Source organism: Triturus cristatus, chromosome 6 (assembly GCF_964204655.1).
Source record: "Triturus cristatus chromosome 6, aTriCri1.1, whole genome shotgun sequence".
NCBI classification, from domain to species: domain Eukaryota; kingdom Metazoa; phylum Chordata; class Amphibia; order Caudata; family Salamandridae; genus Triturus; species Triturus cristatus.
The window spans coordinates 962,287,969-962,303,230 of NC_140589.1; the positions used below are offsets into that span (position 1 = coordinate 962,287,969).

The 15,262-nt window shown below is 42.4% G+C and overlaps 2 protein-coding genes across 2 annotated transcripts in view; one reads left to right on the top strand and one right to left on the bottom strand.

The window, feature by feature from the left end:
* Positions 1-2,202, bottom strand: part of PEX3 (peroxisomal biogenesis factor 3) — a 330,616-nt gene extending 328,414 nt beyond the window's left edge. Inside the window, exon 1 of the mRNA XM_085611666.1 lies at positions 1,739-2,202. Within this exon, the coding sequence (XP_085467792.1) occupies positions 1,739-1,808 (70 nt within the window). The 5' untranslated portion in view covers positions 1,809-2,202. The remainder of the gene's footprint in view (positions 1-1,738) is intronic.
* Positions 2,203-2,610: 408 nt separating this feature from the next.
* The window catches only part of ADAT2 (adenosine deaminase tRNA specific 2), an 89,448-nt gene continuing 76,796 nt past the window's right edge, over positions 2,611-15,262 (top strand). The window contains exon 1 of the mRNA XM_085611668.1: positions 2,611-2,814. Coding sequence (XP_085467794.1) covers positions 2,719-2,814 — 96 coding nt within the window. The 5' untranslated portion in view covers positions 2,611-2,718. The remainder of the gene's footprint in view (positions 2,815-15,262) is intronic.

The following is a 15,262-nucleotide window of genomic DNA, read 5'->3' on the forward strand; positions in this document are numbered from 1 at the left end:
CACTCAGACGTCACGCCTAGACAGTGAAATTCCTATAAAAAACTACAGCACCAGGATTACCTTACAGCACATTTTTCACGGAAAATAAAACACCAGTTATGCAGTACTGTTTCGGAATGGGAAACAACAGATCTAATACCATCCTGGAAGGATCAGACATCGAACAAAGAATGTCGCTTATGCAAATATAAGGAAGAAAGTCTTGCACGCGTATTCTGCGCTGGCTCGAGTTACCTGACAGAAAGGAAGAGAATGCTGAAAAGAATTTTTAGAGAGTTATAAATACGAACATGGAGGCAAGCGGTAACAAATTGGCTGGGAGGCTCCTCTATACCGCTCATATGCCGGGGAGTAAAATTCGTAAAAGTAATTATGAAAGCAGTATAACAATCAATTTAGGGCACCAGCACCTCGACATAGAACTACAACTGGGAAGCAAAACCAGTAGACCATCAATAATAAAGCAAAACAATGGTCTTTGCATAAAGCACCTGCACTTTAACCCAGGGTTTACCTAACATCCAAGGGAAGAACAGTAATTACTTTGAGTAAAAGATCTGAAGGTTATTAAATAGAAATTAGTGTTGTAGGAGCGGTTAAACAAAAGAACAAAGACAACTCACTTTAAAACCCCAGGACAACGTGAAGAAAGACATTCAAAATAAAATGTACCTCAGCACAATAGCACTATAAACATTGACTCTTGCACTTTAAATAACGGGATCACGCAATGATATGAGGAAAATGGGCACGCTCGGAGTAGCAAGCTTTTAAAGAACAATCATTTGAGTCAAGGCCTCATAAGAACTGCATTAATTAAATTTTTATATTCGTTTTACCTTGGAGTTTATCGGTCCACTTTAAAAGACTTGTTAGGAACCTACGCTTAGATCAATTTTTATTAAATTTAAGGAATGATTGATAGTGTAATAGTTTTTATTGACTAAATACATAAATAACTAAAATTTGAAAAACGAAATCCTATGCAGTTGTTTATTTGATTTCATAAAGTGTGTATAAAATATATATATATATATATATATATATATATATATACACACACACATACACACACACACATAGAACTAAATTATTCCACTCACGATAAAGTGTCCCAAAGAGTCAAAGTTAGACGTTATAGTGATTCTTATAGGCACACTGCAAACACGGACATGTCACAAATAAGCCAGCTGAACATTTAGCAGTTATGTTATTTAAGTGGAGAATAACCAAAATACCAAATTCAAGAATTTGCCATTAGAACTCTCTAATACCTGGACATCGAGTGCATCTTTTCAACAATCTCGTAAGGGTGGTCGCTCGTCCCCTTATTTGAACCCTATGTTTTGGAACACGCTGCCCGATGCACTGAGAAACTGCCAATCTCTATCTTTCGCAAAAACCTCAAAACGAGATTGTTCTGCTTCTCCTCTTTCTGTGGCTATTTACCTACCCATATTTGCCTAGCTCTGGGAAACCCTTTTGGGTAACTATATAAGACTTTATGATAATATTCGGGATGGTCACTTCAGAAAACTTCTCCGCATTACACTGAAAACAGTAAAACGATAAGTTATGGTTCTTCAAATAAGAGCAACTGGGGGCTATACACCGCCAAATGTAAATGGCTGTTTCTAGTACCTACCAGGCGTCTCAGACTGCCGAATTCAATGTGTCTAAGGATACGGCAATCTACGGGTCACTGGTAAAGTAAATCACATTAACCTACAACACTAACCTGCGACTACCGCTCCCGCAAATACAAACTTCCTCTTGTGCCGCTTCAAGAAACTCCACACGGACAGCATCTTCCGTGCGGCACAGGCAGAGGTGGCTCTAGCCTCGGACAGCAACACCTGCCGCGCACACAGAAGCTACTGATGCGCATGCGCTGACGCAGGTGGAGGTAAGCTTAGTAGAGTGACAACTGTCCGGGGATGACCAGGACACAGAACCGTGCTGGATCCAGCTGTCTGAAGCAAGCGGCACACTACCCAATCCGCTCCTCCGGAAACTACGAATCATTTTTCATGGTTCCAGGCGTCCTGGACACGCTTAGACACAGATGTAGGACTAAAATAGTGTTCTCACTCACTGGGCTGTACTGAAAACTGATACCCATCTTCTTTTTTGATAACTATACTATTTGCTTTTCTAAATCAGTGTAAACGTGGCATTGGCTTTCTCAAGCTCCCTTTCCTTGTTAGTGACACAACAACCTTGTCCTTTTTGCGCCCGGTGTATTGTTGTACACTTCGGACCAAAGTCTATCAAGCTGCTACCTTTCAATATGTCAGAATATTTCGCCATCATAACCAACGGCGAAGGCGGTTGAAAAGGAATACCGAACAACGAAACCTCATTACATTTTCCGAATTGTAGGCGCCATCTTAGAATAGTAAATACTTGTAGCTTCTTGACGGTCACGTGCCTTCAACTGATCACTTGCTTATATTTTAGGAATTAAATGTCCAATGGCAAATTAATTGATAAACAGTGAACGATGACTGCTCCTTGTATAAGAGAGTTTTTGCATACCACAAACACTTTTTACTTTTGACAGCTGTAATAAACAGCTGGGTAAGCGGCACTACGAGGATGCCTAATAGTAACACAGAAGAAGGACTAAAGTAAACACTTGCAGGCTGCAGAACCTGCGTGCGTGACCTTTTATTTTGCCAGGTTGTTGGTGTTCTTTCACTGATCCCGGCTGGACTTATGGACCTCGGAGAGAGCCCGGTGTGTGGGGAAGAAGCTGTGGCTGATGGGCTTAGCACGGAGCAGAGGCACTGGATGCACAAAGCTTTTTTAATGGTAATCGAAAACAGACTCCATTTCATAGCCCAAAATGTTAATGGTTATCTACTTTTGCCCGTTTCCTCCTAGAGCACAACCATCAACCATTCCAATGTCAAGGAGATATTTGGATTTTTTTTCCAACAGGCTTATTTCTAGAGGCTGGCGAGCCAAGAAATTAACAGAAAGAGCCGAGCCAGAGCCGAGCAAAGTGTCTAATTTGGGGGATTAACGAGCGGAGCCCTGATTTGATTTGCCATGTAAATCATACAGTAACTCTCATTTAAACCTGTGATAAAGGCCGTCTCTTTAAAATAAAACAAAAGTGCATTTAACATGCGAAACTGTAAAGATGAGGCGTCAGAAGGTTTACTTGTAAGTAGTTTATTTCTCTGCAGGACGACACACTCAACCGGAGGCTAAGTGCATAACTAACATATGACAATCCTACCAACTGTCTAAACTGTCACCCTAGAACGTCCAGCTGTCAACATTCCAGCTGGTGACTGCCGCGCGCAGGGGGGAGGGGCGCGCGGTGGAAGGAAGCAAGCCTGATGCAATTGCCCTGAGTAATCAACCTAACACATCTACTACTCTTGAGAAAAAACAAGAACTAAGTAGAAGGAAAACATAAATAGCAGGTGTGATACATGTATAACTATTCACAAATAAAATCGTTATATTTGCTGGGATTAACCACGATGCGCCCACATCTACTTGTGGTGGCCTCCTCTTCCAAATTGTTTTTCTCCAGCCCCAGTTCTTGGTTTGGATCCCGACTGTCACTAGCCTCCAAGGAACCACTTGTGGCACTGGTAACGGGATAACACTTTTCTCCGCTAGGTTCAACAGTCTCCAGTTCCTCCTCAATACCTGTATCACTGCCATTTCCAATGGATGCCTCAGATGCGCTTGTACTCAGTTCTCTGTTTACTCCTATGGTTTCGATAACCTCACATCTCTGTCTGTTACCACCATTTTGTCTCAGATGTTGTTGTATTATGTAATCACCATCTTCATCCGAATCCGATGAATCTAGTTGTATCCAGACCTGCTTGTCATGTCCACTGCGGCCCACATCCGTTCTCCTTTGTTCATGTTCAGATATGTCTCTTTTTCCACTCTCCTTCCTTTTACAAACAGACAATGCGGATGCATGCCATACTCTTCCGTCACTGAGGAGCGCCGAATTGCAAAACACTTTTTCCACAAGTAACGGATTAGAGAACCTACTTTGTCCTTTCACCACATTTCCGCTCCTTCTTACTCTCAATTTATCGCCTTCTTCCAGGTTGATTTCTTTGCGGTTATATTTGCTGTCATATTTTCTTTTACACTGGTCTTTTGCCTCTTGTATTCTCTTCCTCACTGTTTCTACAGACCACTCTGATTTCCTTGCACTTTTGAGCCACCCAATATTGTCCTTAGATACAGGAGTTCTGCCTCTCATAATCTCAAATGGGCTTACCATGGTTTTTTCTCCTGGAGTTATCTTGTAACCCCATACCATTTTGTCCAATTCTTTTCTCCAGCACTTCCCATTGTTGTTGGCCAACTGGATAATGCCTTTTATTACTCTATTAAATCTCTCTATGGCTCCATTGCCTGCAGGGTGGTATACGCTTGTAGTTTTGTGTTTAATGCCTTTCCTGTCCATAAACCTTTTGAATATGTCAGATGTGAACTGACTTCCATTGTCACTGACAATAGTTTTTGGTATACCCTCTCTATTAAAAATTCCGTCCATGAATGTGATAATGTCAGATGCATCCACCTTCCTACAAACCTTAATTTCTGGCCATTTTGAGAAGTGATCAACTAAGACCAATACATACACCTGTTCCTCTTGCCATCTTACTGGACCCATAATATCAATTCCCACTCTCTCCCACGCCATGTTTGGACACTTTAATGGTTGGAGTGGAGGTCTTAGGGTTGTTTGGCTTTTATCTGAATTTTCACATGGTATACAGTCTCTTACTGCTCTTTCAATTTGAATGTCGCACCCAGGCCACCAATACCAACTCTTAATTCTTTGTTTTGTTTTATTTATGCCTAGATGACCCTCGTGGCATAAGTCATTTAGTCTCTCTCTTAAAGTAGTAGGGGGTATAACTTTTCCCTGTCTTAAAACCAATTCATTTTCCACGGATTGCTCATTCCTTAATTCCCAGAATGCTCGCAACTCCTTTCTCATGACCATCTTTTTGGGCCATCCCACTACAATGAGTCTCCTAACTTCGTCTAAGGTGTCATCCTTTTCGTACTCTTTTTTCCATACATCCATAGTTATGCTTGGAAACTCTTCATTGACGCTTGCAACACATAGTTCTTCCTCCTTAATTTCTTTTTCCACGTTCTGCAAGGGTAACCTGCTTAGGAAATCTGCAACGACGTTCTTTGTTCCCGGCAAGTATTGTACTTCGTAGTTGTAATCCAAAAGTTTTACAGACAATCTTGCCAATCTAGGTGATGCATTAAATAATCCCTTCACAGTGAGGACTTTTGTCAATGGTTTGTGGTCACAACGCAAAATGATTCTTTTTCCCCATATATACTGTCTGAAATGTTCCAGACCCCAGACATATGCTAGTGCCTCTCGCTCTATGACGGAGTACTTTTCTTCTGTTTCGGTCAAAGATCGGGAGGCAAAAGCGATAGTGACTTCCTTGCCGTCGCATTCCACTTGTGTAAGGACCGCCCCTATACCTTTACCACTTGCATCGGTGGTAACCACACATTGTAGATCGTTGTCAAATCCTTTGAGGGGTGGTGCGTCACAGATCTCTTTTTTTAGTTTTTTGAAACCGTCTTCAGAGTCTTGTGACCATTCGAATTTGTTCTTATTCTTTAGAAGGGTTCTAATACTGTGAGTTTTCATAGAAAAGTTTTTTACAAACTTTGAATAGTATTCCACCAGACCTAAAAATGCTCCGAGTTCTTCCTTATTCTGTGGCACAGGAGCGTCCTTGATAGCCTTAATCAACTCCTTCTTGGGTTTCACACCATCTTTAGTGATTTCATGCCCTAGGTAGGTGACGGAATCGTTGCTGAACCTGCACTTTTTGTATTCTGCTGTCAACCCATTTTTCTCTAAGATTTTTAGTACCTGTACCAGCCGTTTGTCATGATCCGTCTGTTCTTTTCCCATTATGAGAATGTCATCTAGGAAGATGAGTAAGTTTTTTATCCCCTTGAATATCTCATGCATAAGTCTTTGGAATAGCGCAGCTGCGGATGCTAGTCCGAAAGGTACCCTTTTAAACCTGAAACAGCCAAAAGGTGTTACAAAGGTGGTAAGGTGTCTGCTTTCCGGGTTTAAAGGTACCTGGTGGTAAGCAGCGGCTAAGTCTATTGTAGAAAAAACAGTCATGTCCTTTGTTAGAGACAACATCTCATTTATTCTTCGTAAAGGGAATTGGTCGATTAGAATGTTTTTATTGAGGTCGCGCAAATCTATGCATAATCTCAACTTTCCGTTGGCCCTCCTTGCGACCACCAGAGGTGCGACCCACTCTGATGATTCCGTAGTTTCAATTATTTCTGCCTCAAGTAGCTTATTTATCTTGGATCTCACCTCCTCCCTTAGTGCCAATGGAATTTGTCTCACTTTATGCAAACAAGGTACTGCACCCTCCTTGAGTTTGATTACATGTTGGAACCCTTTAAGTTTACCTATTTTCCCATAAAAAACCTTAGGGAACTTGTTAATTAATTCACATTCCTCCTGTTGTGTTACCAGAACGGGTTCAACACTGTTAGGGTTGAGTGTTATTCCGAGTTTACCTTGGTCCTTCCAACCAAGCACTGATGGGCCTGTGACAGCTACATACAATTTGCTGCTAGTTTCCCTTTCCTTAAATGCAAATTTTAGTTCTTTGAAACCCATAAGTTCAATTGGTTCACCCGTGAATGTCTTAAGGGTGATATCAGGTTTCTCCAATTGTCTCCCTACTTTTCCTCTGAATTTCTCTTTCCAAACATCTCGGTTAACTATAGTGCATGGTGAACCAGAGTCAGCAACAATATTGATACTCACACCTCCAATTTCCACCAAGCATGTGGGTTTCTTCTTTTTGCTCTTCTCCTCATCCTCCTTAGCCGTCTCCTCATTTACATTTAGCATACATAAGTTGTACTCCGAGTCATCCGAGGATTCTTATTCGAATTCCTCCTCTTCTTCGTCTTCTACGAATTTCACTTTCTCTTTTATTTTCCTTTTGCATGCTCTTTGAAAATGACCAATTATTCCACACTGAGTGCATTTATTGTTCCTGGCTGGGCATTTCCAGTCATTGGCCAAATGTTTTCCGCTACCACATCTGTAACACCTCAACTGTTCATAGGATCCAGCATGTCCTTTGAATTTAGGTGTCTCCTTCCCTTTACTTTTTGAATATGTCTTGCTGCCACTTATTTTTGCCACTATATTAGTCTCCTCATTTTTATTTTTTCCTTCGTTGATAACCTCCTTCACACATCTACCAGTCAACTCTGCTTTCTTTACAATGTCAATAATCTGTTGAAGAGGTTTTTCCCCTTTAGCCCATAAGGCGTCTTGTATGTTTGTATTTGCGGCACACATCACAATCTGATCCCTAATTAAATCATCATGCATATTTTCAAACTTGCATGAAAGTGCCAAGTTCTTTAATGCCGACACGTAATCATCAATACTTTCCTCTTTTCCTTGTTTCCTTCTGTAGAACTTATACCTGTGCACCGCTACACATACTGTCGGTTTATAGTATCCATCTAAGTCCTCCATTGCCTCATCATAAACTTTCCTCTCTCCTTCTGCTCTCACTTTTTTCGTAATATTGTTGTACACTGTTAAACGACCCGCACCCAAACAATGTAACAATATCTTTTTCTTTTCCTCTTGTTTGAGTGGTTCATCCTCTTTGTCAAATGTGGAAATGTAATTGCAAAAAAATTCCTTCCACTCTTCCCACTTCACAATTGGTACACCAGTACCCTTTAAAAATGCTTCTGGTGGCTGTAAGTTATATAAGTTGCCTGAAGCCATACTTCAACCTTTTATTTCTGCTTTGAGCTCCCTTTTATACGAGTAGTATTTTTTTTTTCGTAGTAAAAAAAAAATCTTAATGTTTCATTTAAATATGTATTACTCCAGATGCTTTAAGATTAAGGAGATACTCCTTTTTTCCTATTTCACCTTTATATTATTTTATATTTATTTGTATTAGTTTCCTCCTTATTTCTCACCTGCCAATCTTTCATCCGTCCGTAGATTTGTAATTCTGGACAAGTTCCTTTAGAAGTTTATTGCTTTACCCAATTGCCGTAGTGTTACTGTGCTCCTCTGTAGTTACGAAGGTTTTTTCCGCTTTGTTTACACTTGGATTTCCTCAAAGATGGTGGGACGCAACTTGCTTACGTCACTACGTGAAATAAACTGGTGCGCATACTTTACTTCCGGTAAATCAAGCTGTTCTCCTCACGTCACGGCGTTCTAACAGCAACGCCTTTGTTATGAGGTGAATTCACACGACGTCAAATTCCTCTGAATTTCTTATTTCTTTTTCCTACCACACAGCGATGAACGATACTTTGCGGGAGTCTGTTAGCTGCACAACCTGAGGTGAGTCAACAGGCACCTGTAACGTATCCTCGTTTCTCCTCACAATTTTGTCCTCCTTGTAATTTTTTTTTCCAGGTCGCGTGTGTTTCTTTCCGCCGTAAGTTATTTTCTGCCTTCGCTTGTGTGACTGTTCCTGGCGCTGTTGCTCCTCTCGTCCGTTTCTTCTCAGTAGTCTTAAATTCTCCTTAATTCCGGCTATTTTTACTTGCCAGCACACAATGCGTAACATTCAACGCTCTGCACAAAGTCCTTACTCACGTATTGTAAAGTACCTTCACAGTTTCAAATTATTTACTTAGTCCTCCGTCAACTTATATAATATATGTGCCTTTAGAGTCCTCACATTTCCACTGCACTTTTCATATTCTGTACCTTCTTTTCTTCCTTTTATATTAGTTTTTTTAAATATTCCAAGTTCTTCTTCATGTGGGTTCATCCGTGCGTCGTCCAAACATAACTCGTCGCCAAATTGTAAAGATGAGGCGTCTGAAGGTTTACTTGTAAGTAGTTTATTTCTCTGCAGGACGACACACTTAACCGGAGGCTAAGTGCATAACTAACATATGACAATCCTACCAACTGTCTAAACTGTCACCCTAGAACGTCCAGCTGTCAACATTCCAGCTGGTGACTGCCGCGCGCAGGGGGGAGGGGCGCGGGGTGGAAGTAAGCAAGCCTGATGCAATTGCCCTGAGTAATCAACCTAACAGAAACCCTTTCAATTTAGTACATCAGATTGTCACTGAATTGATATGCAATGCTAGTTTTTAAACGTGAATTCAGGAACTTTCATGTCCCGCCCCTGAGGACAATGCCATTACTGAAATAAAAGGGAAGCATATTGTCACGCATACCCTATATGTAGCCTAGTTTTATAGATGGAGCAACATTATAGTCTATTAAATGAAAGACAGGAAAGGTTTTTATGCAGCGAGGATCCTGAATTCATGCGTTGGAAGGTGCTTAAGTGATTAAAAAAAGCAGGCTCGGGGAAATAAAATAGTTACCTAGGATCTCACAAACAAGCAGGGAAACTAAGACTGATTCCAGGTTTTCTAGTGACAGATTGTGTATTTCAGCCACGAGGTGGTCATTATTCTCTCGTTTTACATCTTAGATTACTGGTGTCTTTCATTCTTGAGCTTGAGTTTAGAGTGTGGGTGGCAGATAGAAGCCAGGTGAAAACAGCTCGTTTTGTGATTTAAAAAAAAATAATCTTTTTTATTAACAAAAGCTCGAGAGACCATATCATACAGAGACAATATCATGAGTACGTTAGATGTCATGTACAGAGAATCATAATCAATACTTTCTCAGGTTAAGCAGGCCCCCTTGTTACCCTTCATCATATTACTATTCTGCCCCCCCACAGCCCTCTATACCTTCTCCATGGCATCCACACCCTTTCCCATTTCTTAGCACACCCCCTAAGCTCGTTTTGTGTTTGAGGATCCAAGAAGGCCGAGAGGGAAGCAGGAGCTAGGCCTCTGGCTCATAACCTAGCTTGAGCTTTCAGTGGTTCGCCCACCTCTAATATTTTAGGTCTCACCTCCCAGACAGATTTTAGCTGTCTGTTTACAAAAGACCTCTTGAAGGCCATTCCAAAAACCTTTAAAGTGAGCTTAAAGCCCGCCCATTACTTACCATTAGTTGGCTTTATTATCACCCTAATTTGCTTCTTATCGATGACTTGCCTTTATTTTCAGTATTCCTAGATTTTTTGCCTTTTGCAGTGCAAAGCAAAATATGTTTTTTGCTCTTCATCCTCATGCAGTCCCTGAAACGTTATTTTCTTCTTTTTTTGGAGGACCCATGAGCTGCCATTTACTGCTGGGCCGCTCTGCATTTCAAAAATCACTTATGCATGTCTGTGTTGCTCTTTCACTCCCCCCCACCATTCCCCGTACCTTCTCCCCCACCTGCACCTCCATTACCCACCCATCCCTCATGATTAATTTCATTTTATTTTAATTTTGTTGAAGGGCTCAGCACCTGTCATTTGCCACTAGCTGCTCCGCTGTATCAGAAGCACATTTAAAAAAAAAAAAGATGTATTGATCTATGTGGCATTTGCACCTAAGACCCCTAAATAAATAAAAACATGGCACCCACATCATTTCGAAGGTGTGTAAATGCGTCACCCTGAATACACATGCCTACAGACTGGCCAGCTCTGTCAGTTTGCCTTTTTTGCCTTTGCTGAATAGCATCAGAAAAAAGCATTTTGCTTTTTGCTGATGCAGTACATCATTCGCAAAATCATTGGCAAAGACAGTAAGCCGATAAGGCTAGACCCATTGGCTTTGCCAGTGCTTGTTTAAGTTGGCTTACGAATAGCCTTTCCATTTCGGTAGCAAGCTTGTTTCTAATACAGTTGATATCTGTGTCCCATCCATGCCTCTTTGCATTTTGTATCTGCATGAAGGGTGAGAATTCATGATGTGGTCTCATGCTTCAAAATCAAAATGATTTTAAAAGATATTGAGAGCTCTCAGCAGTCAGAGATCCTCTTCTCTAATAAAAACACTTCCACCTCGTGTACTATCCCATTCAACAGTGCCATTACCCAACCTCTCATCCTTCAGAACGACATGTCACAATATAATGCGAAGTGAAAAAAATCTATTGTTTTATCTTTTTGCATATAGTGGAAGCTCTATATTTATAGCACACGTTGCTTTGCTAAAACTATTTATATAGGTATTACTGGGTTTCTCATGTTTCTTCTCATTTGAGGCATAACTATAAATTCTAGAACAATGTCATACGCTTGACGTTTTCAAAGTACCTTTGTTATGAAACATGACCTCTGTTTACTGTAGTCATCTCTTAACTGTAAACCTATATCACTCAGCATCATGCAGGTTGGTCAGAGCGTTGTTGTTCGGTGTCAGGATATCGGAATTATAGCGAGAGTTTGTTGAGCACTGTAGGAAGTCAGGCGAAGAAGGGAGGCAGGTGCTTTGAGAGTTATGCATATCACACTGTGACACTTTTAATGACAGGCCTTCTAGGCCTATACCTAAAATGGGGAAAAATGAAACAACAGTTATCAGAATTCAACATGTTATTTGCTAAAGCGTCAGAACAATGCCCAAAAATTACATGTCACAGAGTCTTCTGGCAGTATTTGAGGTTCATGGGGAAAACAAAATGCCGATAAGCAACCTACTTGTTGTAATGCAGTAGCTGAGATTCAAACACATGCTTCTGTGTTTTAGCCATGGTATAACATCATCTCCTATTCACTCTCGGCTCTCATTTATTATCTGGTCATATCAAACTGCTGGCAGTGCTTGCAAGATGTTTTATTGAAGTTGGGCTCTGTTAACCGTTTGACTTGACAGTGTAAAAAATGAGAGGAGAGTGGGAGCAGGAGTAAATGTGATTATGGTACAGTAATATTTCTGTGTGTAAGTTTTAGAATTAAAGGTCAGAAGTCTTTGAATATTTGTCAGGCACTTGCACCATGCTCCTACGAGAATTTAGAAATTTGACCTGTAGTGAAATATGCAAAACATAGATAAGGGACACTTTTTTGTCAAGTGTACCAGACAGCACGAGCTGCGTGGTTGTGAAAGACATAATTTTGATTTACCAAGAACATACATGGGCTTGCAGCCCTCTAATTGGTTACCTTTGTTTGAGTTTACTCTCGCTCTCATTTACCTGCTTTTTATGTGTGTTCCAGCTTGTCCATCTTGTGTCTGTCCCTCCCATGGAGCAAATCCAGTTTAGCATCAGTTTGATTGGCTGCCTTCTAAGCTTCCACTGCTTGCTTTAGTTAACTACTTTTTAGGTCTCGGCTGTCGAAAGCAGCACGCACTCGCTGCTCTCGGCATCCGAGAGCTCCTTGGAATCAATTCATATTCTGAAGCTCTCGGAGGCGGAGTTGAAGCCCCGCCCATCTTTTCAATTGGCTAGCGTCAGCTTCCATGCAAAACGCGGGCTTTTGATTGTAAAGGAGGCTTCTTAGTCCCTCCTTGTTGCCGCCTTGTCTCCTTTTGGCCACGCCCACCGGGATTTGATCTTTTACCGACAGCGTGACACACTCTCCTTTATTTGTCCCCACGCACTTTTTTCTTCTCACTTGGGCTTTGGCAAAGTCAGCCGCGTGTTTATTTTCGCATCGCGCTTTCACTTAAAGTGAAAGCGCGATGCAAAAGTAAACACGCGGCTGACTTTTTAGAGCTACAGCAGAGTACGTATTTTTTTGTTTTGCGTTTTGTTTGTATGCTGTTTGTTTTGTTCTCGTACATGTTTCCTAAGCCTATTGTGGAAGAAAGTTATTCCTTCCACCATGGCCTTTAAAGGCATTATTTCCTGTGAGGAAGCCGTAATCACAGCGCGCCCGGCCGTTCCTCACAGCAGCTGAATCTCTCGGTGTGCCACACGCAGCGCCCCCTATCCTCTCTTGGTTTATTCAAAGCTCGACGGTGCCAGAGTTATCAAGAGAAATCTGAACTTTGCTGGAGGTTTCCTTCATAGTTTTTTAGGATTTTCCCGCCATACTGTACCTCGAGGCAGAAGGATGTCAAGAAGTGACATAAACGTTTTTTAAAAAACTATTACACATATGGATGCCCTAGCAATTACCACTGCTAACCCTGTTTTCGTGAAGGGTCATTTACTGATAATGAAGCTGAGTGTGTATGCTTACAATGTACTTGGCTGTCAGAGCGTGATTGATTGGGTCTGTCAAATGCATTATATTTAAAATGTGAATACTGCACAAAAACATGATCTGCGGAGTGTTAAGTGTCAGGTTGAATGTTATAAAGCGCATGAAATCTAGCCTATCCAGGGCTTATTGGGGGGTCTCCGTACTGAGGAAGTGATTTTTAGTTTTTCTTATTTCCATGTTTTTCTTATTTTAGACGTTTTAGGCATATTGATTTTTGTTCAATAATAGCTTATTTTCCGTTTTTTTCTGTATTTGACAATAAACGCAGACAGGAATTCCGATTGCTTACGGTGTGTTTAGACCCCACCTCAACTGAGCCACAGAGTCCACTCTGCTGTAGGCCATGTACTAAGATAACACCTCCAGCCCACCTGCAATCTGACTCATGACCGCGAGAAGTCTGAGCAAGAAGCATTTTCCGTCGGTGGCAACAGCTTCCTCCATTGCTCTTCCCCACGCCAACCACCCTCTGTTCAGTACCGCCTTATGATGAGTCTACCCATCGACTTGTGCCTCTGGTGCATCTAGTCCACACTGCCTTGTTTGCTTTCTTATCCGCCGCCTTCACCCTCCGGAAACTCCTTGCACAGCTTACGGCCCGCAGAGAGCTGAGCCTGGCCTCTGGGTGAACTGTGACTGGCGTGTGCTCTGACCAACCTTTGTCTGTCCCTGACTCCCCACCATTCAATCTAGCCTTAATCTTTCCCTTTGTGGGGGGTGCACATGACGCCAAAATACTTGAATAAATGAGTTTGTAATGCACCAGCCCAACTCCATTATCCTCAGCTAATTCCTCTGGGAAACCTTCATGATAAAATCCCATTCCAACCCTTCCGTTTGTATCCAGCTGGACAAAGCTAAGCTGGTGCACTTAAAATATTAATTTACAAAAGACAAATCACATGTCTCCCTTTTTGGCAATAACAAAAGGACCCCGAATGCCAAAGCCACATTTCTGCTGTGGTCGCCGAGGCCGCTATGCTGGCTCCATTGCTGGTACATCGGTCCTTAAACCCCTCCAGGGTTCCTTAACCATAAATAAGGTTTGTATTTGTAAATGTATAGGAGCGTCCATTCTTCTGCCATGGAAAGGAATGCAGAATGGACGTTGCTGCTCAGTCCTCATGTGCCTCGAAGACATCTCACCTGCTACAGTACAGAGCAAGTGCTTGCAAGTTACTTGAGATGTACCGTCTGAGTTACAATTCCCCAGTTATTGCAGCGCCCTTCTAGTGGAGAGACACGGCCACATGTCAGCCCGCCTGGGCTGCCGACCACACCCCTAACAGGCTCCCTGGAACCGCCGCGCCCAGTTCTGTAGGCGTCAACCGGCTCAGCATGGCATGGCGAGCATCTGGAAACTCCTGGGCTGCAAGGCAGACGTGAACCCTGTGAAAGGATTGCAGCGGGTTCCCTTTACAGTAAACTAATGGGGAGATCCCTGAAAGCTGCAGCTGTCTGGGTGGTATCAAGGACTGTAACCTAAACAGCATGACATGGCGAGCATCTGGAAACTCCCGGGCTGCAAGTCAGACGTGAACCCTGTGAAAGGATTGCAGGGGGTGGTTCGCTTTACAGTAAACTAATGGGGAGATACCCTGAAAGCTGCGGATGTCTGGGAGGTATCAGGGACTGTAACCTAAACAGCACGACATGGCGAGCATCTGGAAACTCCAGGCTACAAGTCAGACGTGAACCCTGTGAAAGGATTGCAGGGGGTTCGCTTTACAGTAAACCAATGGGGAGATACCCTGAAAGCTGCGGATGTCTGGGAGGTATCAGGGACTGTAACCTAAACAGCACGACATGGCGAGCATCTGGAAACTCCCGGGCTGCAAGTCAGACGTGAACCCTGTGAAAGGATTGCAGGGGGTTCGCTTTACAGTAAACTAATGGGGAGATACCCTGAAAGCTGCGGATGTCTGGGAGGTATCAGGGACTGTAACCTAAACAGCACGACATGGCGAGCATCTGGAAACTCCCGGGCTGCAAGTCAGACGTGAACCCTGTGAAAGGATTGCAGGGGGTGGTTCGCTTTACAGTAAACTAATGGGGAGATACCCTGAAAGCTGCGGATGTCTGGGAGGTATCAGGGACTGTAACCTAAACAGCACGACATGGCGAGCATCTGGAAACTCCAGGCTACAAGTCAGACGTGAACCCTGTGAAAGGATTGC